The sequence below is a fragment of the Scatophagus argus genome, chromosome 13, assembly GCF_020382885.2.
Source record: "Scatophagus argus isolate fScaArg1 chromosome 13, fScaArg1.pri, whole genome shotgun sequence".
Taxonomy (NCBI): domain Eukaryota; kingdom Metazoa; phylum Chordata; class Actinopteri; family Scatophagidae; genus Scatophagus; species Scatophagus argus.
In genome coordinates, this window is record NC_058505.1 from 11,379,440 (window position 1) to 11,404,136 (window position 24,697).

Genomic DNA, 24,697 nt, shown 5'->3' on the forward strand with positions numbered 1-24,697 from the left:
CAGGAACGTCGCCATTTTCCCTCTGTTCGTACGTACTGACTGACGGACAGACTCTCGCCGAGCAGCTGGAGCATCCCGCACCCTTCCTCCTGTTTATCCGTCTGGCTCTCGCTCCTCCCTCCTCCTGTCTCCCACTCTCGTTTCCAATTGACGCACCGCTGCGTTCAGCGCTCCAGCCAAACCCTGCGCCGCTGCTGAAGCAGAAGCTGAATCTCTCTCTCTCTCTATCTCACTCACTCCTGCCCCCGGCGGATTCTCCATGTATGGATGCGCCAGAGAAAGGGATGCTGTAGGCTGACCAAAGACTGAAAAAAGACAAAAAGTACACTCTGTTGAGGAGATTCACGAAGGAGGGACCGTTGGATCTTGGCGCTGTTTTGAATGGGCAGAGGATTCACCCTCCGCGGTCGTCGAGTCTGAATTGCTGAGGTAAGACGCGGCTCCTTCGAGATGTTTTTCACGGCACAACATCGCTCCTAATGGGTGTCACGCCTTGGTGAGGACAGTATGCTTGTGTGTCGGTGATTTCGAGGCCTCTCGGACATGTGAGGCCATAAATAAGGACGCTGCGTCAGGATGTTTGATTCGAAGCCGTCAACAATTGTCTTTAAAAAACGAAAAACAAAACCTAAAATCCATCTAAACAAAAATGACACTGCTGGCATCCTGAATCAACTAGATATCCATATGAGCTCTTGGACGCTGTTAATGTTGTCTCTTCTCTACTTCTGTGTGCTGACCTCCTTTCTGACGCAGTGTTAGATGATTTGGAGTCTGTGTCGTTTATGTTTACGCGGCCTGCTGTCTTTGAGGTGCGGCAGGCAAAGCAAGATGGAGGAGACAATATTTACATAGCCTAGAAATATTCGCTCTCTTTTCCAAAAAATGTCTCGTTAGATGTTATGCCTCTGCCTATCCTCTGCAGGTAATCTCTTATTTAAAAAAACTCAGCAGGGGATTGTCTTTTTCATCACTTGAAGCTGATGGATGAGCGCCGCGCTGCCTTGAAGCACCTAAACCGTAAAAATAACCCTGAATTATCTGATCATTAAGGGAGAAATCAGAATAAAACACCTTAAATGGTTTTTACAAAGGAAAAACAACCGACATGAGATGCAAATCACTGCAAATATGTCGCGAAAAACAGCCTTTTCCAGACAGTCATGAATGTGTGTTATTTGCTTTGGTGTGAAGCAGTGAGAGGATACAGTTTGGTCACAAGGCCATCAGTCTGTGGTAGAAGAGGCCAGGGAGATGATGCCCGAAGAATAAGCAACCATTTTATTGTAGAATAGCAGGGATGTGGACGGTCTTCCTGCCAAACGATGACCCAGCCATTTAGTCAGCGTGTTTTGGGAGCTGTGTGTCTCTGACTGAAGCCAAACTGACTGATTCAGGACCTGAAAATGGAGAATGTGTCATAGTCTTAGCTGATTATAGGCTGTTAGCTGTTCTCAGTATTTGATTAGAATAACAACAGACAGACAGCAGAAGCTAAATCTCTGTTTCTGTCTGGCTGTTCGATATGTATCCAAGACGTCTCTGCGTGTGTCTCTATGAAATCCCTCTCTACCTGTGCAGGTTCCAGGTGTGTGTCTGTGCAGATCACACAGATCTTCAGCTCTTCTGCTCACTCACGCACCCACCGGCGACATGGCTGGGGCTTCGGTGAAGGTGGCGGTGAGGGTCCGTCCCTTCAACTCCAGAGAGATTGGGAAGGAAAGCAAGTGCATCATTCAGATGTCAGGAAACACCACAAGTGAGTACAAACCCAAGTCATTTTTTTGTTGGAGTTGAGCAGAATTGTCTGAGATGATACGCGTGTAAAAGTGAACTTTGAATGGATGTGGACTTGAATGTTGTTAAGAGGAGCAATAATGTGAAGCAGGCACTGCACACTATGACCAACACACATTTGTTTGGGCTGTAATGGTAAAATAAGTGCACTTGCCAGCACTGACCCCCCCCCAGTGGTGACTTGAAGTCGTCCTGGACTTGACGTAGATAATTATTTAAAGCAGAGTGTTATTACAGGTCTTGTAAATATTCCCTTCTTTACTTTATATGTAATTATATATTTTTACTCGACATACCTGCACTTTTATTTTGCTGTCCTTGGGCTGCTGTGACAATGTGAATTTCCTCACTGCAGGACTAATTAAGGGCTATCTTATCTTATCTTATCATATCTAATTTTATCTTATCTTATCTGTCTGTTTTCTCATACTAAGTAATCTGTAAAATACCATTTGTGTTTCTTCCTCTCTAAGAAATATTATAGTTTTTTTTAAAAATTGAATACTTTGATATTCTTTGTATTTACATCAAATGCTGTTAAATGACAGTGTTTACGAGGAAAACGCACACAGTTAATTACCATTTGCCCGTGTGCATTGTAAACAGGCCACTGGGAACACACACTGCAAGTTTCTGTCATCAGGTCTTAAACCTACAGTAAACAGATATCAAACAGATCTGAAACTGATAAGTGTTGACATATTCTTGAAAGGCTCTTTAGTCAGATAATTTTCCAGTCTGCTAACCCGACTCACTACATGTTCATATAAATAATTGAGATAGTCTGATAGAGCAGTTGTAAGGTCTTGTATCTTTTAAAGTGTCACTTGTGGCTTTGGAGTGTGAACCCCAGAAATGATGCTTCTGGTCCGATCTTATTTCTTTGACCTGCATCGAGCCGGGTTTAGCATTTCACCTCAAGTTATTTGTCTTGTAGGCAGCTTTGCGCTCCAGTAACAAGAGGGTGGGCAGGGAGGCATATGGCATCTTGGCAGCTAGAGAACCTAACAAAAGCTTCAGTCAGGCCTGAAGCCTGTCAGTGTGTGTGTGTCTGTGTGTGTGTAGGATGTAATGACCGCTCGCTGCAGCTCTCCTCTCATCATACGAGCTGCAGGGACCAAAAAGACCTCCTTGTTCTGGTTGAGCCCAGACACGGGGTCAGATGATGCAAGTGCGTGTGTGTGTGTGTGTGTCTGTGTGTGTGTGTGGGAGAGAGAGAGAGAGAGAGAGAGAGAGAGAGAGAGGGAGGGAATGTCATCCTGTTGTGCCTGTCAGTGTTTTTAGTGACCTCATTAGAGCCAAACTTGCATTATTTCAACTTCAATTTCAACTTTTCAGCATTATGATCACCCGCTATGTGACCCGCTGTAGGATAAGTGGTTGTAGTTAATGGATGGATGCATGGTCACGCAGTGTTATTTCTGAGCGACTGCCAGTGTCAGCAGAGCGTTGCTGCCATCCTGCTGCTGAATTGAACCTGTCCACAGGGGGCGATGCAGTGAGTTCGGTTTAGAGCCAACAGCTCCTTCTCAGTTACGGTTTCATGTTCTACGTGTCCTACATGACTCATCTCTTTAAAAAAGGAGGAGTGGTGCTGCATTATGGATTCCCTGGTGAGGCCACGTCTATCATTCCATGAGTTTTTGACACTTTACATGGTGGTAAACTTGATTTAAAGGAACCAAGAATTCAAATTCAGTTAAACACAGTGGTGTTACATTTCTGATTGTATGTATATTTCTTAGCTCCTTTTGCTGTCATGTGAAGGTTGGAACAGACAGGGGGAATGGCATGCAACATGCATCCCTGTTTGGAAATAAACCAGGGATGCTGTGATCACAGTGTAGCCAGATTTACTGCATCTTAACTGCTGGTCCTCCAGGGCTGTCCTGCTGTTTAGGGTTGTATATCTTTTGGTGGATGAGGTCAGCCGTTTCCTTTAGAGAGAAGCACATAAAAAGTCAATTTTTTTGGCATCAAATCCAGTCCCAGTTTTTGTGTTTTGATATGTAATTTTTTGTTGAAACTGTATTTCTGTTTCTCACAATTGCATTGCCGTCTGTAATCGAGATGAAAAAACACAATTGACTGAATTGATCATGACTGAAAATATTTGTTAACTTAAACTGAATATGTGTGTGTTAGGACATGTGTGTGTGAGAGAGACAGAATGTTTTGCATTGAAAGATGTAGATTCACAATGTTTATGAATTTGAATGTTTTCACAGTCTTTATCCGGCAGCTTCAAACTGATAGTAAATACACTGACATGACAGAATAAGCAGGTTATCAGAGCGACTCAGTTTCTGACGATAATAACATGTCTTTTTCTTTTTCTATTTTAGCAATCCTGAACCCTAAACAGCCAAAAGAAAACAAGAGTTTTAACTTTGATTATTCTTACTGGTCACACACCACGGTGAGTTTCACTGCATCTCTACTCCAATAAGCAACAGAATTATTTGCTCTTAATCAAACTACGAATTATATAAAAACAATTGATCAAAATGTGTTTGCCTTTACCGAGTGTGCTTGTCTGTTAGAGCATATTCATTTTGCAAAAAAATACCAACTTGTCTCTCTCATCTTTATTCTCCCTGTCTGCAGCCTGAGGACATCAACTATGCATCCCAGATGCAGGTGTACAAGGACATCGGAGAGGAGATGCTGCTTCATGCCTTTGAAGGCTACAACGTGTGCATATTTGCATATGGTCAGACGGGAGCGGGCAAAAGCTACACCATGATGGGACGACAGGAGAAGGATCAGCAAGGAATTATTCCTCTGGTAATTCAGAATGCACTTCAGGCCTATGATTAAACAACAAATCCAAAGGAATGTAAATATTCCTACCGACAAAGCACATTTATTAAACATTGTAAGCACAGTGCTGTTCTTCATTTTTTTTTTTTTTTTTTAGTTGTGTGAGGACCTTTTCACCAAGATCAACGAGGGCAATAATGACAACAGCATGTCTTACTCTGTGGAGGTGAGTCATGTCAAACTCACATGTCACATTCGGAGGCTTTTCTATGCACAGTGAATTAAATTCTGCTGTTGCAGAGCATAGGTTAAAGTAAGGAATATAACAAATATTTCAGCAGGGCAGCTGATATTGTAATTGATCAGATAGTCAGAAGCTAATTTGCAATCTTGTATTGCCCCAAGAGCTACTGAATGGTAATGAGAACCACGTAAAAACTCATAAAAACATTTTACACCATAACCTGCAGGTGAGTTACATGGAGATCTACTGTGAGCGTGTGCGTGACCTGCTGAATCCCAAGAACAAAGGAAACCTGCGAGTCAGAGAGCACCCTCTGATGGGACCCTATGTTGAGGATCTGTCAAAGCTAGCCGTCACTTCATACAACGACATCCAAGACCTGATGGACTCTGGAAACAAGGCCAGGTGACAGAGAGAGTCTAAATGATAGTGATAGGCTCCTTGATTTACTGTGTGTGATGATGGACAGAAGACATGAGGACTATGGATGCATGCATAAATGAATTAGTGGATGGAGGAGACAGTGAGTCAGTAATATGCACCTAACGCAGCATTTTTTCCCCCTCTTTATCAGGACTGTGGCTGCGACCAACATGAACGAGACCAGCAGCCGCTCCCACGCTGTCTTCAACATCATCTTCACGCAGAAGAAACACGACATGGAGACAGATAACACATCAGAAAAGGTTCTGGCAACAAGCTCAGCTCATAGTCCGGCCTTAGAATTTACCACGTATGAGTGAAAGAAGTGATGTTTTTCTGCCTTCTCAGACAAACAAATCCATAAGAGGAATAGTTTTCTTATTTTGAGCCCTGCTTCACCATGGATGAATGATTTTATTACCTTTTATGACCTGAGTGGAGACCGTCTGTGGTGTTATTTTCTGATGTTGTATTGATCGATAGCTGCTTACAACACTTTACTGCCAGCTCTCTCGGTGCAGTTTCAGGTGAAATATGTTAGCTGTGGTGGATGTTTCATCTTTTTCATCTTGTTTTGAAAATATTCTGTATTGTCAAAGGTCAGCAAGATCAGTCTGGTGGACTTGGCTGGGAGTGAGAGAGCCGACTCAACCGGAGCTAAAGGGACCAGACTGAAGGTGAGAGGAAACTGCTGTCTAAAGGTTGTTTTTATGACATTTCTGCACACATGGAGGAGATAGAAACAAAAAATTCAAATAAGATTGTTTAAAAGCAGTATTTCGAATTTAAATACTTCATAGGCCTGACTTTTATTTCTTTATATTTGCAGGAAGGAGCAAACATCAATAAATCTCTAACTACATTGGGCAAAGTTATTTCAGCTCTTGCCGAAGTGGTATGTTTTTTGTAGACAAGTCGTCCAAAAATATACTGTGACAAATCCTTATTTATGATGTTCGAATTAACAAACATTTCATTTCCCTTCCAACTGTCAGGACTCAGCACCAAACAAGGTCAGTAATACCCGCAGCACAGCAAATATTTTCGATACCTTTTAAAATACTAATTCAACGTGATCAGAGAAGAAATTGTTTTTAATCTGTGTACAGAACAAGAAAAAGAAGAAGGTGGAGAGTTTCATCCCCTACAGAGATTCAGTTCTGACTTGGCTGCTGAGGGAGAACTTGGGTATGTACACATTATATTAAACCATAGCTTTCACTGCAGTGCAATCATTTTCTGTCTCAATTTACCTGTTTTCTCATTGTTTTTTAGGAGGAAACTCTCGCACAGCTATGGTGGCTGCCCTCAGCCCTGCTGACATTAACTATGATGAGACCCTGAGCACCCTCCGGTGAGGAAAATATCAGTGAAAGCTCTTCATTTTGAAGATAATGTCACACAGTGTAGAATAGATGTACTGATGTGCTTTTGGAACATTTTGCTGCAGACATTTGCATATTACTGAGGAAAATGGACTTCATGTAGCTCAGTAGTGTTGCATTATTTGTGGTTTGCAATAATTGTTTGGTGATGCGTGCACCATCCTTTCTTTAGTAATGTGTCCTTGTCATTTTAGGCTCGTATTGTGATTAGTTGGTCATTGTAACTCAAGATGCAGAGCCTGTGCAATCATCCTTTACAGCTTAACAGCCTCTTGACCTTGCTGACCTCCTCCATCCCTCCAGGTACGCTGATCGTGCCAAACAGATCCGATGCAACGCTGTGATCAATGAGGACCCCAACAACCGTTTGGTGCGTGAGCTGAAAGAGGAGGTGGCTCGTCTCAAAGACCTGCTGTACGCACAGGGCCTGGGAGACATCATAGAGAGTGAGTGTCGCGCAGGCAACCACAACTCTCACTCACAGAAAATGCACATAAATCAGCATATAAACACCTGAATTTAGAATTTTTGTGCAGTTTATCTTCTGACTGTACATTTACAACAGAGGATGGCAGCTTGGAGTGTGGGTCCCTCTCACACTCGTTCTCTTCTCTCCTCTGTCCTATCAGCGTATCGCTGCACCGGCCCCGTCGTCGCTGGTTTGAAATGTGTGTATAACTCGTGCAAGCCTGCGCTTTGCAACTAATAGAAATGAATCCCGCGCTGGCCTTCCTTCTCCACCACAGCAGAGACCAAACGAACAGTCCCAAGAGACTAGATGTCAGAAAAAGATAAATTAAGAAAATTAAGAAAAAGATATTTAAATCCTACTTGATTAGAGTACACAAAAATAATGTTTGAGATAAGATAAGATTTCCTTTATTGTCCCACAATGGGGAAATTCATGGGATTAAACCTTGTTGCTGTAATAAGTTACGTTTTTTTTCAGGAATTGTGCAAAATGGCCTCCTTTTATTTTCAATTAGTTCTGGTTTCAATGGCAAGATGTTTTTTTCTCTCTCTGGTTTAATCGGGAACTTTAAATTAAATGATGATTTTCATCTTAAAAATCTGAAGCGCAGAGAGCCAAAGCCAACTTTGGCATGAAGCATATTGTTTTCACAAGATCAGTGATCATAGGGGAAAGGACGGCCTTTTGAGGACGCCATTTTAGGTTGCTGAGGAACATCCTGGCTCTCTGTGTGTGGAGCTACCTGAAGCTATGAGTCAGGTGCTTAGAGGCCTGCATTGCTACCAAGGGCTGTGCTAAACAGTTGGAAGACATTAAGACATGCAGAACATAAGAAAAAAGACAAACAATCAGGGTAGAATTGGTCTTCATGCTTTGTAGTGATGTACATGATTTTGGTTTTTCTTCTCATAACATTCTCATGCTTGCCAGATTGTCAAGTGTGTAGTTCGGAGGAGGAAAAATTTGGCACTTTGTGCTCTGTCAGTTTGAGTTGCTCTTTTCTATCTGTCTGCAATGGCTTTGGTAAGCAAATGCCCTCTGCTTCTTGAATCCATTATTTGAGCTTTCTCTTCTTTTCTGTACTCCTCCCCATTGTTTCCCTATTTTTTTCCCCCTTTTTTTTTAAAAAAAACCTGTTTCTCCACGTGTTTTTTCAATCCCTGATGTCTCTCCTTAATTACCCGGCGTCTGCTCCTACCTTCTGTCCGTCTGTCCTTCCTTCCTTCTTTCCTTCCTTGCTCGCTTCCATGCAACGCCTCTCTCTCTGGCAGACCTGTGCGATTACAAGAACTTTGTAAATAATCGCCAGGCTGTCAATCAAAGGGGTGATCTCTCCACAGTGTCCAATGCCATGACAGGAATGAGTCCCTCCCCCTCGCTCTCGGCCCTGTCCAGTCGTGCTGGCTCCATCAGCAACCTCCATGACCGCATTTTCAGCCCAGCCAGTGAGGAGGCCATTGAGAGGCTCAAGGTACGATGGTTGATGGTGAAAATTTTCTGTGCTTAGAGTTTGGAAATGGGGGTTTACATATGGGCTTGCTGCAAAGTGAATTTGAGCGTGTGGTATTCTTAGATATTTATCTCTATTTTACCGACAGGAAACCGAGAAAATCATTGCAGAGCTCAATGAGACATGGGAGGAGAAGCTGCGACGTACTGAGGCCATCCGAATGGATAGGTTCGTCGAACATATTCATGCATGATTCAGGGTTTCATAGCATTCCACCAGATGATTCTCCCCCAAGACCTTTACAGTATATTCAGCCTTTTAACACCCACCTGTGTTTGGGGGTGGTCCACTTGAGTTAAAACTTTATCCTTAAGACGAATCTGGACAAGTGTTAAAGAGTCTGTTGTTGGATTGCCAGACTATTTTGTCACGAGGATACACCATATTAATAGGTCTAGAGATAGTGACAGACAGGCTGTTTGTTTGTTGGTCAGTCCACCACTTATCCAGGCTATGGAAATTAGTTCATGTTATCTTCAAAATAAATTATGATTATTGATTATTATCTATTGCCATCAGGTCAAAATGTTAACTTGTCTAATGGTTTGGATCTTGGCCAGATGCTTGAAATAATTCCCATCAATCTCAGCTCTACTTTTAAATCAAAGGCAAAAACTTAACATCCTTAACTTGAACCTTTCTAATAACTAAAATTGTATGTTCTGATGCTGTGTGACTGTGTCCCCCAGAGAGGCCCTGCTGGCTGAGATGGGCGTTGCTATGAGAGAAGATGGAGGCACTGTGGGCGTCTTCTCCCCAAAAAAGGTAAGATGCTTTTCACCGTTGCACAATAATTTTATTACAATGGATATATTCACAATATCTGTCTAAACTCACACAAACAACAAATGGTTTACCTTTTAGACCCCTCATTTGGTCAACTTGAATGAAGACCCGCTGATGTCAGAGTGTTTGCTGTACTACATCAAAGACGGCATCACCAAGTAAGGTTTTAAATTTTGAGATTCAGTCCAGATATTCCGTGCTGTTTCTGGCAGTTTGTCTCAAGCGGATTATCTTATCTTCCCTCAGGGTTGGCCGTGAAAACGCCAAGACTCGTCAAGACATTGTTCTCAGCGGCCATTTTATCAAAGATGAACACTGCACGTTCAGCAGCACCACTGGCCCTCAGGGAGAAGGTAAAAACTGCTCTGTCCAGTAAATGAACGAAACATATTTTGAATGTTTATGTGTTATTATGTGCATGTGTATATGTATAAGTATGCGTATGTGTTGTTACTTTAGCTGTAATAGTTGAAACATTTTCTTGAACAGGGTGCGTCTTCCTGGAGCCATGTGAAGGGGCAGAAACATATGTCAATGGAAAGAGAGTGACCTCTCCCGTTGCTCTACGGTCTGGTATGTGTGAAGCTGTTCGTTATTCTGTCGAAAAAGTAAAACAAAGACAGTAAGCAGAGAAATGTGTCAAAAGAAAGAGAAAGTTTGAGTCACAGTGTTGATATGACAAAGTGCCAGTGTATTTGAACTTGTCTGTTTCCATGTGCACTCTTTAGGGAACCGCATCATCATGGGAAAGAGCCACGTTTTTCGCTTCAACGACCCCGAGCAAGCGCGTCTGGAGCGAGAGAGGACGCCATGCGCTGAAACGCCAATAGAGCCCGTTGACTGGGCTTTTGCTCAGAGGGAGCTGCTGGAGAAACAAGGCATCGACATGAAGCAGGAAATGGAACAGAGGTGTGCAGTGGAAGAAAGTTGATGATGATCAATGGGATGTTACGTCGTTATTTACTCACATTTAATTATAACACTTTTTAACATGTGGTTTTGAACCCTCTTCAGGCTTCAGGAGCTCGAAGATCAGTACCGCAAAGAAAGAGAAGAAGCCAGTAATCTGCTGGAACAACAGAGGCTGGTGAGTGCATTTGATACAGCAATTTAGCATTTGAGATAATAGTTCAAACACACTAATTTTGATCTGGATCTTATGACTTCTCACAGGACTATGAGAGTAAACTGGAAGCTCTTCAGAAACAAGTGGACTCTCGGTACCTTGAGTCTCCCGAAGAAGAAGAGGAGCCTGAAGAAGAAGGTGATGCTGTCACCTCTAACTGTTACTGACTCGTCAAGCAGTCACCCCTGAACCAGGATTTTATGTGGTCAATATGTACTCACATGTCATGTGTCTTGCCATCCAGTGCCATGGACAATGCGTGAGACCGAGTTGGCTCTGTGGGCGTTCAGAAAGTGGCGCTTCTACCAGTTCACCTCTCTCAGGGATCTGCTTTGGGGCAACGCCATCTTCCTCAAAGAGGCCAATGCTATCAGTGTGGAGCTGAAGAAAAAGGTGTTCTGTGCACTGTGAAATGTGATATGTCATGTGTTACATGTCAGTATTTATGTTTGTTGTGTTTATTTTTAGGTAACATAAAACATTTTTTTTCTAAATAACATAATCCAAATTGACTTCCATATGCAGCAGTTTTTGTTGTAAAAGTCTCAAGATTGACTGAAAGTCAGGGTGGAAATTTTGCATCGTTTTAATGTGATGCTGGTGCTTTAGGAGTTTGCAATACACTCCACACTGTCGGCAGAGCGTCTGACAGGGGCAGCTGACAAAAGTGTGTTTAATTGGACTTGTGTGAGTCTCTCGATAAACCATTGATTGTTTTCCAGTGAGTCGTTATAATATAATACACAGTTCTGCAAGTGCAGCTTATACTTTTTGCCTAACCCAGTTTTTGATTTCAGTAATGCAATTCAGTAATGCTTTTGCTTAATGAATACCACATCAGAACTGTTCTTCTCTCTGTTTCTCCAGACAGGATGCGGGAGGGCATAAAACAAGCAGTCAGTCATGTTTTATGTCTTGTGTCACCGACAGGTGCAGTTCCAGTTCGTCTTGTTGACAGACACTCTCTACTCTCCCCTGCCCCCCGACCTGCTGCCCCCCAGTGTGGCCAAAGAGAGAGAGAGACGACCTTTCCCCCAGACCATCGTAGCTGTTGAAGTGCAAGATCAAAAGAATGGAGCCACACATTACTGGACTCTGGAGAAACTTAGGTACAGTGGTTTCGTCATGAAGAAAAGTGAATACATTGCTCAAAGCCGGTTCTGTGATCTTAATGTCCCATTTTGATCCCTGCATCAGCACATAAACTGTTGATAGCAGGGCCCAAATAATAAGTTTTTTCTTCTTTTCATCCTGTCCCCTGAAGGCAGAGGCTGGACCTGATGAGAGAAATGTATGATCGTGCTGCAGAGCTCCCCAGCAGTGCTGTGGAAGACTGTGACCACACTCTGACCGGAGGTGACCCCTTCTACGACCGCTTTCCCTGGTTCCGACTGGTCGGCAGGTCAGTCGCCAACTTGACAGCGATGGGATGCTGTCTTCCCCCCTTCGGGAGGCAGTATTGATTTAAATCATCCTCTTTTGTTGCACAGAAGATGCTAAAATCATTTCCTTCTTTTCCTCAGAGCTTTTGTGTACCTGAGTAACCTGCTGTACCCGGTGCCCCTGGTACATCGCGTTGCCATCGTCAGTGAGAAAGGAGAGGTGAAAGGTTTCCTCAGAGTGGCTGTGCAGGCCATCTCAGGTACAAGCAAAGGTTCAGCATTAGTCTTATCATGTCATTATAGCTGTTCTTTTGAGTTGCTTGTGTCTAGAAATGATTGTGACGCTGGTTGACCATCTTGTCCTCTTGTTGTGTTTCACTTCAGCTGATGAAGAGGCCCCTGATTATGGCTCTGGTGTGAGGCAGTCAGGCACTGCCAAGATCTCCTTTGAAGACAAACAGTTTGAAAAGGTACAAGGTGGCCAGTTGTTTGTACTGGTAAAGTGTCCTCTACAACCATTAAAAGTCAAGTATAATGTTAGTCATGAAAATCAGCGGTTTGAATTCCTGCTTTAATTAAATTAAATTCGTTAAATAAAGATTGACCGCATTTCAAACGGGGTCCAAGCTGATTGTTTTTCTGTTGTGCTCCAGTTCCAGACTGAGTCGTGTCCTAGTGGTCTTTCTCACTCCAACACCTCCCAGGAGGAGCTGCGAATTGTGGAGGGAGAAGGGCAGAATGCCGACATTGGAGTCTCTGCTGATGAAGTCAACAATAACACCTGTCCAGGTGCGTTGACACCTGTGTAGCCTAACACTCTGTGGATCATGACACAGTGAAAAAATCCTCTTCACCAGGCAGAATGGAGGAGTTAAATGGACCTTTACTGGGCTTGTGTTTACAGTTCTTATAGTTCGTATATAAAATAGTGTTTAATCAGATAGGAAGAACTGAGTATCAAATTTAGTTTAAATTAGTCCACTGATTATATATTTCCTTGAAAAGTAGCCATAATCAGTGTCCACTTGTGAAATAATGGGAAAATGATGTGAAACGCTGTTCCTGTGTCTCATCTAGCTTCTCTTGAGGCTCCGCAAAGCCCAGCGAAGACTTCAAGTCTGGGTCTGGACCTTCCTCTGGACCTCTCCACGGAGAAGGCTCTGTCTCACCTGAAGATCGGCAGCACCTTCACTTTCAGAGTCACCGTCCTGCAGGCCTCCAGCATCTCAGCCGAGTACGCCGACATCTTCTGCCAGTTCAAGTGAGTTTAAGCACCAAAGTCCTTTAAATAATATTGTCTGTCTAAAGTTAGTATACTGTGTACAACATATAATTTTCACCAGATGCCTCTGGTTTTCCTTTCTTTTTTAGTATAATATTTTATGGCATGCACATGTACACCTCTTAACTGACATACACTGTTAGTAAAGTTCAGATTGTCTTGGCATTAGATTATCTTCAGAAAAATGACCTCAATAAGCAAATGTAATCACCAAATTCTAGTTAAAGCTGTTACACATGATTGAAATCACTGATCAACTACATCTTCTACTTTGCAACAGTATGCATTAAAATGTTAAATGATTCTAAATAATTGGGAGGTCAGGCTGTATAATGGCATCGCTTTTTTCAGCTTCATCCACCGTCATGATGAAGCTTTCTCAACAGAGCCACTGAAGAACACTGGAAGAGGGCCTCCGCTGGGCTTCTACCATGTTCAAAATGTAAACACAGCACACCCAGACTGTTATTAACAAATTTTACTACTGCAGTATTTGCACTTGTCTTTTAAAATACTTGCCTAATGAGTTATGTATATGAGTAATATTCCTTTCTTTCGTGCTAGATCAAAGTAGAGGTGACAAAATCCTTCGTGGAGTACATCAAGACTCAGCCCATTGTCTTTGAGGTGTTTGGTCACTATCAGAAACAACCATTCCCTCCACTCTGCAAGGACCTGATCAGGTCAGGAAGAAATCTGAATTTCCATCAGCTGTGACTAATTTTGAGCTGATATTTTTAGAAGGAAGGAAGGAAGGAAAGTTTGCTCATATTTGGTTTCTTTGTCTTTCAGTCCACTGAGACCTTCCAGGAGGCAATTCCCCAGGGTGATGCCCTTGTCCAAGCCAGGTTAGCAGTTTAATATGACTGACAGTAGATAAAAAAGTTAGATTTTTATTTTACTTATTTTACTGCAAGGCTATGCTGTGGCCTTTGGGACAATTCTGGTATGTCTTTGTCCATCCTAATCTGGGTTGGCACCTTGGGTTCAGTCTTTGAATCAGCTGTTTTTGGTCACTGTGTGGAGTGTGGCTCAGTCTCTGGCCCGGAGGACCATTTGTTGCAGATTTAAAATTAGAACTGGAGCCACAACTCACCACTAAATTAAGGTTGCAGTCAGTTGTCAAGTTAATTTATCTAGAGAATGATGTGAATGTTCACTGTCATGACGACTGCCACTGAGAAAAAAACAAAATAGGATATGATGCCCAAACAAATCATCAATCCAGCCTTTAAGTCGTGTCACTGCATATTGAGTATTTGCATATCAAAGTACTGAATAATGATTAGCCAAAAGAATACTTAATCATGATATTAATTAACAAACTAGGCCAAAGATTATCCACTTACCTTCAATTCTTAAGCACACCATAATCCCAATAAATAGTAAAAAAAGTCCCTTTTTTCTGCCAGTTTAGCTCAGTTTAGTAAACTCCTGTGTACTCTGTCACCTATTAGTTTCTCTTCTTTCCACCAGTGCCAGCCACAAAGCTCAGCACTCTGACTCGCTCCACTGCGGGACCTTGTCACGCCAAATACGACCTCATGGTCTTCTTTGAGATCTGTGAGCTGGAAGCTAATGGAGAGTGAGTCTGAAAGTGGATCGTGTGCACAGAGACCACTTTTTTTTTCCTATTTCTGTAGTGAATTTGAAGGTCGTTTCAGTTGAATATTCGATTATTAACATTTGATGGACTGATTGTTTCTAGCTACATCCCAGCTGTTGTTGACCACAGAGGTGGGATGCCCTGCCACGGCATGTTCCTCCTACATCAGGTCTGACCATGTTACACTAAATTACCATTGTGTTTCCTGATGACGTATTTATGAGCTTTATTCAGTTTCATTAGCTAATAAATATAACAGGACATCATTCGTTTTCCCAACTTCTCTCGACTCCACAGGGCATCCAGAGGAGGATCACAGTCACCATTGCTCATGAAACAGGAAATGATATTGAGTGGAAAGAGGTGAAGGAACTGGTTATTGGTGAGTAATAAAGACAATTCAAGCAAAATCTCTGGCCAGGTCAGATAGTTTTTGATGAGGAGAAATCTTCAAAAAGTACAGTTCTTCTCTCATTGTGAATTATTGGACTTCAGGTCGTATTCGAAACACGCCAGAGGCCGACGAAACCATCATAGACCCAAACATCCTGTCCCTGAACATCCTCTCTTCTGGTTATTTCTGGCCAAAACACAATGACAAGTATGACTTTTAAATTCTTTTTTCAGTGTACTGTATTTTTAACAAATGTCTCTTTTCATTCCTTAACAAACCTGTATCATATTGGCAGCTGCTTTGTGCCTTTTATCATCAAATGTGTTTTGCCTTCAGTGCATTTTTCAGTCTGCATGAGTCAGTATTATTTGCAGGGCTATGAGCTACAAATAAATTTTCTAACACATGTCTTATTTCTCTTTATCCTTTGTTAATGGCAGTGTCTCCTTGGGAGTTGATCATAGGTATATACTGACAATCATTTTATCTTTTCAATGTTCATTTATGATAACAAAATGTTTATTTACCCTTAGACTTGTCGTAAGGTGGACACTTCTTTTAAAGTCATGCTGATGGTTGATAACATTTTTGACTGTCATGCTGCAGAACCTTCTACCGATTTGAAGCAGCGTGGGACAGCTCCATGCACAACTCTCTGCTTCTGAACAGAGTCACTCCTTACGGGGAGAAGATCTACATCACTCTCTCTGCTTATCTAGAGGTACTGGAGCTGACATGTGACTGTTTTTACTTCATTTGTTCTTTACGGAACTTCAAATGGTACACTTTGCGGGCTGATTTGTTTCTGCCTGATACATTTTAACTAGATGGAGAACTGCACCCAGCCCACAGTGATCACCAAAGATTTCTGCATGGTGTTTTATTCCCGTGATACGAAGCTGCCGGCCTGTCGCTCCATCAGAAACCTCTTCAGCACCGGCTGCCTCCGGCCATCTGAGAGGTACAACTTTATGGATTCATGCAGCCTGAATCTTATACAAGATTCTGGACTTCAAATACTCTTTATCTAAAAGATGTGTTGGTAGTTTATTTAATCACCTCTCATGCCAGTTAATTATTGAAATTTCATCCCTCTCAGTAACCGTGTCACTGGAGTCTATGAAGTCACCCTCTGCCATGTAGCTGACAACGGAAGTCCAGGTGAGACTGGAATCAGAGAGAATAACTATGAAATAACAAAAACATTTCCTATTCAACTTTTTTTAGTTATAATATTCACAGAGAATTATATTCTCCTGCCACCAGGCATGCAGCGCCGCCGCAGGCGCGTGCTGGACACCTCGGTGGCGTACGTTCGAGGGGAGGAGAACCTGGCTGGATGGAGGCCTCGCAGCGACAGCCTCATCCTTGACCACCAGTGGGAGCTGGAGAAGCTCAGTTTACTGCAGGAGGTCAGTTTGTAGGCTGAAGAGTTTGTGAGAGAGCTGACAACTGGAAAAGATAAGTTAGAGGAGTGATTTTTTACTGGTGTAAGTGCGTTTTTTTAATGTTTTTGAAACCAGACCAGTCACAAACTGTCACTGTCCTGTGAAAACCATGTCTGTCCAGCACATCACGGCTTCGCGCTCACTGCATTTTTAATGTTTTATTCAACTCCAGAAATAGGATAATTTTCTCAGCCCTTAAAGGAATGCTTAACCTTTCAGTTTATCTCAGAATTCAAGATCACCAAATGTGGAGATGCAGGGTTTCCACTTGACAGAGCTAAAATAATGATGAGCTGCATTTCACATCTCTGATTATCTCTACAAATCAGGTGCTGCAGATAAAAATGAAGGGAGGCTTTGTAACTGCACAGCCTAATATCAAAATTGCTATAAACAGACAGCAGACAGCATTTTATGAGCAATTTGACACGTACAGAACAACAGCAATATCAATAACTTGGAAAGTAAATAATTTATGTTGATGTCTCAACAAAGGAGAGCATTTGTGATCATCTTTTTCACATCCTACTTGAAATGTCACCAGTCCCAATGAAACACCAGCAGAGCCTTTCTGGACCACAGCCGTTGTTGTTGAAGTTAAATGTGTACCTGCTGCTGTTTTTAGGTAGAGAAGACCAGGCACTACCTGCTGCTCAGGGAGAAGCTGGAGGCGACTCTGCAGGCGGGACAGGACGCTCTCTACAAGAGCAGCGACATCAGCGATTTTGCAAAGAGTCCCGTCCTCAGCCAGAGTCCCAGCAGCAGCCCTGCCCCAGACAACCCCAACCAGAGGCAGAGGGAGCTGGCTGCTAAGGTGACTGCTCTCTATGAGGCCTCTAGAACTTTTGTCTCAACTTAACTTTCCTTTTAGTAAAGGTTTTGAGCGGACAGAGATTTTAATCAACGTTGTCCCGGAATCTTTTGCTCTCTTCTTTCCAGTGTCTGCGTCTGCTGATGCACACATTCAACAGGGAGTACAGCCAGGTGAGCAGCAGTGCCAGTGAGAGCAAGGTGAGCCCCAGCCTAGGCCCTCTAACCCGGCCCGATAATCCTTGTGAACCTTTAATGTCTACCGCAAAATATCTAAGCCCCACACTTCAGCGACTCTCTGCCATTTCATTCATCCATTATTATTTTTTTAGCATTTTCCAGCATAGATTCCTGTTTTTTTAGTAGTTCTTTTTGGAGATGTAACAATTAGTCGATTAATCATGTGGTCAATCAAGAGAGATTTTAGCTGCTTTGATACTAGATTATTCATTTTAGTCATTTCTCAAGCAAAAATGTCCAGCATTTGCTGGTTCCCATTTCTTAAAAGTCAACACTTGCTGCTTCTCTTTGTCACTTACGATGGTAAATGATGAATCTTTGGGAAGTCTCTGGGAAATATTGATGCACTTTTTTTTTTTTACAATTCACCAACTAAACCATTAATCATGAAAATAATCTGCAGATAAATCAATGAAACTAATCCATAGTTGCAGCCCTGTTTCTTTCTTTTTTATTCCATCTCATGTCTTAAGTCTTCTTTACCACTCAGTAGACTTCAGTTAAATATTATTCACAAACAAATCTTGGACTTTGTTTGAACCAGCTGGATGAGCAGTAATATTGACTCAGGACTACTGATGAAATCTGTCTGCCAGAACCAGTATGGCCATGTTTCAGACTAAAAAATAACTGCACTTCCCTTTTCTCCTTTGCCCATCCACATCTCTCCTCTTTTAGACTCTGTGAGGCTTCTACTAACCCTGTCTCCTGCATGTCCTCTTTAACGTGTTAATCAGAGGGGCTCTTAGATAATGAGGATTTGTGTTGTGGTGGTACAGAAATGGCTCTGCAGTACATTGCTAGAAGATGACAAACTGTCTGACTGAATTGTTCTCTGAATGCATGTCTGTGTTGTACGTGCTTAATTGTTTGCTGGTTTGTTTTGTCTGTATGTGTGTTTGTCTCTCTTGTGTGTGTGTGTGTGGGTGTTTCTCCATGCATGATTTGTCCTGAATGCGTCTCTGCGTGTTGACTGTGTATGTTTTAGCTTTCTGAGATGTCTGCGTCGTTAATGAGAGATTCCTCCTCGTCCACACTGAGCACGCTCACTCCGTCCTCTACCTGCCCCTCTCTGGTAGAGGGACATTATGACATAAGGTATGTATCTGTGCTGCAGTATCAGTTTAATACAGTGTACTGGTCTGTTTAAGGTACTTTGCTCCACTGTGCCGGAGAAGATAAAGTACATGTTGTGTTTCATATAGCATCAGTTTGATGATTTGGTGATACAGTAGATGAGTTTTGCTTTGTCGTGCACTCACTGCAAACACTGTGTTAAAATACTGCAAACCATTGTTGTTGCTGCCTTCAACAATTTCTTTTCCCAGGAAAAGTGGGATCCATTCCTAGGTGTTTCAGATATTAGGTGTTTCATTTACTAAATGACTAAATAACTCATCTATTCAGTCTGACGTGTTTTATAATTGTATGGTTTTACTAGTTATACATCTTTTATCTGTATAAAAGGATTATCTTACCTATGACAACATTTTACTGTTGGTCATTATTATTTAGGTCTTCTTATTATCTTAATCATTCATTTGCATCAGTTAAACCATTTCCCCTTTGTCACATTATGAACACAATGCTTATGTGGTGTAGACACACTGAACCCAGTTCAGGAGCTTCCACACCAGATCTGGACCCTTACAGCCCAGTGGACAGAAAGAGAGCGCTCAAAGGATGCACCTTTGTTCCTGACATACAGGAGATTCGTGTCAGGTCAGACCACACACACAAACACACACACACACACACTCTTGATCCTTATTCACTGTGGTTAAATTTAATATTTTATAAGTAAACTGCAATCTGTTTTCATGTGGAGAACAAGAATAATTTAAGAAAGATTGTGGTCAAGTTTATCCATTTGGCTTTAAGATTAATATTTCTTTCATTGTATGCAGTCCCATTGTGTCAAAGAAAGGTTATCTGCACTTCCTGGAGCCACACACCAGCGGCTGGGTGAAGCGCTACGTGGTGGTGCGCAGGCCCTACGTCTACCTGTACCGCAGCGAGAGGGACAGCGTGGAGAGAGCTGTCATCAACCTGTCATCTGCAAAGGTGGAATACAGTGAAGACAAACAGACCTTACTGCGGGTATGACTGAGCTTCACTTTAATAGTAAAGTAGATCTTTAGATAAATAAATGGTAACCAACTGAACTTGAATAAACTTTTTTTTTCATGTCTCTAGACTCCCAACACATTTGCTGTGTGCACAGAGCATCGTGGGATACTGCTGCAGGCCACCAATGACAAAGAGATGCACGACTGGCTGTATGCTTTTAACCCTCTGTTAGCTGGCACCATCAGGTGAGTGGTGGACAAACCGGAAAGAGTACGGGTCAACTGTTTAAAATAACCATTTACAATGCAGATGAGCACATTTATGTTGGTCTGTGACATTTTAAATATAACAGCACTTTGACAGATCCTATCATTTTCTGAAGATGTTACTGTAAATGCACATAATATGGTACTAATTACTGGGGAAAAAAGGAAATAGGCTTCCACTTAATGTAACCCCAACCATTTTAAATCGTGACCCTTTAAGATAGTCTGCCTGTCACCCCTCATCACAGGCTATGATTTTAGTGCAAATATGAGTTCTGAGCACTAAAAGTGATTATTTTTTTACTGCAGACAACATTTCCTTTAATTTCTTTAGAAGCTTAAAAAACAAAAGGATTTTTTTTACAGATTTGCAAAGAGAAGCCAAAATGCAAAACAGACACAGGAGGATGATGCAGTTAGAATTTTTTATGTGAATGGGAGGTACAGATGGCAAAGCTCTGCTGGGCAGGAGAAGTGCACTAATGGGGAGACCAGCAAACAGGACCAAATTAGGGTCCAACTGGTCCAAGTTCTTCTCTAGAAACCTCTTGTAAAATTACTGCAAAATTACAGGGCCTGCAAAATAAAGCAAGACCACATCTGCTTTACCAGTGTTTACAAGTTCCTATTTGCTCAGTCTTTTATTCCATCTCCTCTCCTCAGGTCAAAGCTCTCCCGAAGAAAGTCAGTCCAGTCGGTTCCATCTGCTCAGAGGATGTGAGGGACAAACCGGCAAACACTAAAATACAATCTAAAGGTTCCACTCATCACCCTGTTCCAATGAACATAGACCATGTAAACAAACTTACACATACAACCATTTAAATAACCTTCTAGATAATGTCTGCCCCAGTCTCAAGCATAACTCCCGATCATCACTCATCCCGACAACACAACAAAACCCAAAATCCTCTCTGTTTTTGCACTCGCCACGTCAGACCCTGCATGGTGTGATCCTCCTGCCCTTTAGAAGAAACATACAAGAAATTAACCACCCAGACCTCTTAATTACCTTACCTGTGCTGGGCATCGGGTCTAGTTTTAATTAGCTTTCATGCAGAAATCTGTCATCTGTGATGCCACCAGTTCCCTGTAGGAAGTCAGTATGTGGTCAGTCCCTCCCTCATTCATAATAACAAAAAAATCCCAGATTTAAATCAGCCTTTCGCGTATTTCTAAATAAAGCCATCAGGTGAGGATGGAAATTAAAACATCAAATGGGATGTTTCTCCACATGCATCGTCATATACTGTGCATTACCTCAGTTTGGATTGGCTTGGTGCTCTAAAGCATAGAGTATTTGTTCCACTGCAGAGGTTTCAGATCAGTCATTTTAACACTGAAGTAGCATGAAAAAGGCTAAGTTGTTCATGTGTCATTTCTTTTTCATTAAAACTGAGTTTGTTGGCTAGAAAAAGGCAAAATAATCCATTATCAGGAGAGATAACTCATGTCCTTGCCTTTTTCACTGTATATTCTTTTTGTCTAGTTTATTTTTATTTACATGTATTTATTTTTTTTACATGATCCCTTGTGAGCCAAACCCTCAAGAATAATGTTATTTATTGTTGCTATTATAGGTTCTCTGCACTGTTATTTATAGTGAGAGAATCACTAAACCACTTTCGTTGCATGGCACTTTAATGTCTTTGTTGGGTTAATGTATTGTATAATTTATTCTGTTGTTATAACCAAAGCATTATTTTACTGTTTTAATTGTTTAAGAAAATTGTGCAGTTGCATTAGCTGGTGTTTATGTTATGTTAAAGCAATAGTCTAACATTTTGGGAAATCCACGTATTTGTGTTCTTGCTAGAGAGTTAGATGAGAAGAGTGATATCACTCTGTAAATATGAAGGTAGAGCATGGAGTTAGCTTAGCCTAGCATGAAGACTGGAAATGGGATAAACAGCTTGCCAGGCTCTCTCCAAAAGTAGCTCAATCTGCCTAGCAGCACCTCTAAAGCTCATGCGCTCATATGTTGGTTGTTATATAATGTGATTATAATGTGTTAGTGAATCTGATTTTTTTTTCTTAAAACAGAGTCAGGATAGCTATCCCCATTTCCAGTCTTTCTACACAAAGCTCATCGTCACTTCAGTACAAACCCAAGGGTGCCATCCTTGTAAGGACTCATTGGTTTATGTTTAACCTCCACATACAGTACATCTTAAATAGCAAGAACATGATAAGCCCATTTCCTACAATGTTAACCTATTCCTTTAACTTAATCAGTTCTAGCTAAATTGACCTAAGATGTTTTACATGATAAATTCTAAAGGAAGATAACTGTACTGTAGATGGGTAGGCAAATTTTAGTTTAATCAAATCAAAAGTTGCTCTGTCTGTTATGGGTCAGAAGAGTTTCTCTATTACTGTTTAAGTTTACTAAGTCTTGTCTAGTAGCTAGATGGAATAATTGTAATTGACATGGACCTGTAATCTGTTCAAGGCAGTTATTTTGAGTGGGCAAGAACGTTGTCCATGCACCAAATAGTGCCTCCCTTTCTTCACCTCTTCGTCTTCTCTCCCACCTTCGTCATTGAGATCAACACTAAAGTTAGTTACAGGTGTCCAAGATGAAGCTTTTATGTAGAGTGAAAGTAGATACTATGGATCTTTTTTTATATTGACGATCTATGTTAATATTATCAGTGATGCTATTAAACTAAGTCGGTATAGCCCTAACAGTACAGTACAGCGTAAATCTCATTATCACTCAGTGTAAATGTTGCATTTAAAAGATTTGCCCCCTCTTAGCTTTTGAGCTGTAGCTGCTAGATATTTGACAGCCTGATGCTTGTGTCAGAAACCAGTGCAGTATGATTAGCTTGGTGTTTTTTTGACTTTTATGTCCAGGGATGGTTTCTTGTTGCTTTTACCTGTCATTTGTTATTTTGCACGATGCCAAGATGACCCCAAGTGTTGTGGTTTGAAATAAATATTGCAAATGGAAAGAACGATATAACTAAAAAAATACCATGCATTTGCTGGAAAGAAAGTTTAAAATAGACATTATTTCGCAATTTTACTGTTTTATTTGCACTTAAAGGGATATCATCCATTTTCATTGTAGGGAAGAACACCTCCTTTTTTAAATCTCTGTCAAAGACGTGGTCAGCCAGCCATTTCGTCTTTCACATTTTCCTCTTGTTTGTTGCTTGGTAATAATTAGCTTCAGATAACATAAAGTATTCAGGACTCTGCATGCCACAGGCCAATCAACCTGTTGAGATCTGCAGCCTAATACTTAGCTAAAAATCTATACAAAATCTGACAAATACAAAGATTGTATTTCACATTTCACTTTAGAGTTGCTGTTGCTTGTGACTTCTGTGATTTTAAAAGAGATATTCCTGTCTTTAAGCAAAGAACCTTGTGGGATTATGGCATTTATTTCTGAATGTTTTGGGTCATCTTGGTATAATCAACTTTGTTTGTTTTGTGAAACACAAATAGATATTGTACTCTGTATGTTGTCTGCTGGAACAGAAAGACAAACGGAAAGTTTTATTTATAAAGGATGGATTATGTTGTTAAAATATATTGCACTCATGCACAAAGCATCTTTATTTACTATTAATTTATATGTTGAAGTTTTAAGATTGTATGGAAAAGACTGGTTTGTGTTTGAAAAATATTATCCCTGATGGGAGCAGAAGATTAGATTCTGAAACTGTGCCATTTTTGTTTGTGCAATCAAACAAACCAACAACAGTGCACCAAATTGCATTGATTTTATTTTATTTTTTTTAAGTTTAAAACTGGCAGATGACTTAAAGGCTTCCAGCCCTAATCGTCTAGGGTATCATGTAAAATTGAATTTTAAAGAAAATCATTGTGAGACAGTTTTAGTGCACTGGACAATAATTTTTTTGAAAGTTAAATGAGTTGATTATTTTATATTTGGCCGCTTTTTAACTGTCATAGCTCTGGATCGAAGCATGCAGGTCCACTTATCTTCTGCTGTACTTTGTCCCTCTCTCCTGCCTTACTGCTTGCTAATGACAACAGCACCCCCTCAACTCCCCCCCCCCTTCCTTGAAGTGCTGCTTGTAAAGTATTGTCATTCATGATCCTTGTAATGACTAACTGGAAACCCTCCTCTTGGCTGTCTTGTATATAAATGGAGATTTTCTGTGTTGCGTCTCATCACACAGATATTAACTCTCTTCCTCTCTATACCATGACGAATAAGAACAACTGGCCTGCTGCTTTGTCAAGTGTCACCCCAGTGAAGAGTGCTGTCCTGCTCTCTTGCTCTGAGCTGCTTGACAGAAACAGAGACAGGTCCAAGCCTGTTATGAAGTCTTAATCTCAGTGCTCACATTTATCTTTTGAGTGTTCTGGAGTTCTTTCTCATGTCTGTGGACACGTAACAAAAGTTGTCAAGAAAAAAATAAGGCGATTAAATAAATGAGTGTTGAAACTTATGCAGAATCTTGGTCTGATGTGTTTAATTGTTGTCAATTCTTCAGTCAACCTGTGGCATTGCTGTTTGATTATATTCTCAAAGCAAACTGCAGATATACCTTGACATCTAAGTAATAAAGTCATAGGACAGAAATGTCGTACAGGCTGTAGTGTGTCTGTTACATTTCTCATAGATGCATAACAGCATCTGTAGAATTCAAGTGTTGTATTAACCTGTCAAATTTAATTTTCATCTTTGTTTGGCAAAAACAAAAAGAAG

At 41.3% G+C, this 24,697-nt stretch overlaps 1 protein-coding gene across 5 annotated transcripts; it reads left to right on the forward strand.

The window, feature by feature from the left end:
* The first annotated feature begins 3 nt into the window (after window positions 1-3).
* kif1ab (kinesin family member 1Ab) lies at window positions 4-24,437 on the forward strand. Of its 5 annotated transcripts, XM_046407314.1 has the most exons (49): window positions 4-429; window positions 1,582-1,759; window positions 4,143-4,216; window positions 4,405-4,584; window positions 4,718-4,786; window positions 5,031-5,209; window positions 5,379-5,490; window positions 5,827-5,904; window positions 6,057-6,122; window positions 6,223-6,240; window positions 6,337-6,415; window positions 6,503-6,581; window positions 6,916-7,058; window positions 7,242-7,280; window positions 8,425-8,555; window positions 8,683-8,762; window positions 9,284-9,359; window positions 9,459-9,538; window positions 9,627-9,733; window positions 9,870-9,953; window positions 10,109-10,289; window positions 10,395-10,467; window positions 10,554-10,644; window positions 10,751-10,899; window positions 11,437-11,615; window positions 11,771-11,908; window positions 12,030-12,148; window positions 12,273-12,358; window positions 12,542-12,677; window positions 12,966-13,149; window positions 13,522-13,612; window positions 13,735-13,853; window positions 13,963-14,018; window positions 14,647-14,755; window positions 14,879-14,945; window positions 15,074-15,158; window positions 15,272-15,377; window positions 15,611-15,634; window positions 15,777-15,891; window positions 15,998-16,131; window positions 16,270-16,331; window positions 16,437-16,582; window positions 17,244-17,432; window positions 17,558-17,629; window positions 18,657-18,766; window positions 19,271-19,390; window positions 19,576-19,768; window positions 19,865-19,983; window positions 20,668-24,437. In XM_046407314.1, exons 2-49 carry the CDS (start codon window positions 1,654-1,656, stop codon window positions 20,723-20,725), a joined length of 5,091 nt encoding a protein of 1,696 aa, XP_046263270.1. In that variant the 5' UTR covers window positions 4-429; window positions 1,582-1,653; the 3' UTR covers window positions 20,726-24,437. The 5 variants fall into 5 exon arrangements, with proteins under 5 accessions (XP_046263270.1, XP_046263271.1, XP_046263272.1 ...); XM_046407315.1 differs by lacking the exon at window positions 7,242-7,280 and having other exon boundaries at window positions 8,356-8,555; XM_046407317.1 differs by lacking the exon at window positions 7,242-7,280 and having other exon boundaries at window positions 5-429.
* The last annotated feature ends 260 nt before the right edge of the window (window positions 24,438-24,697 follow it).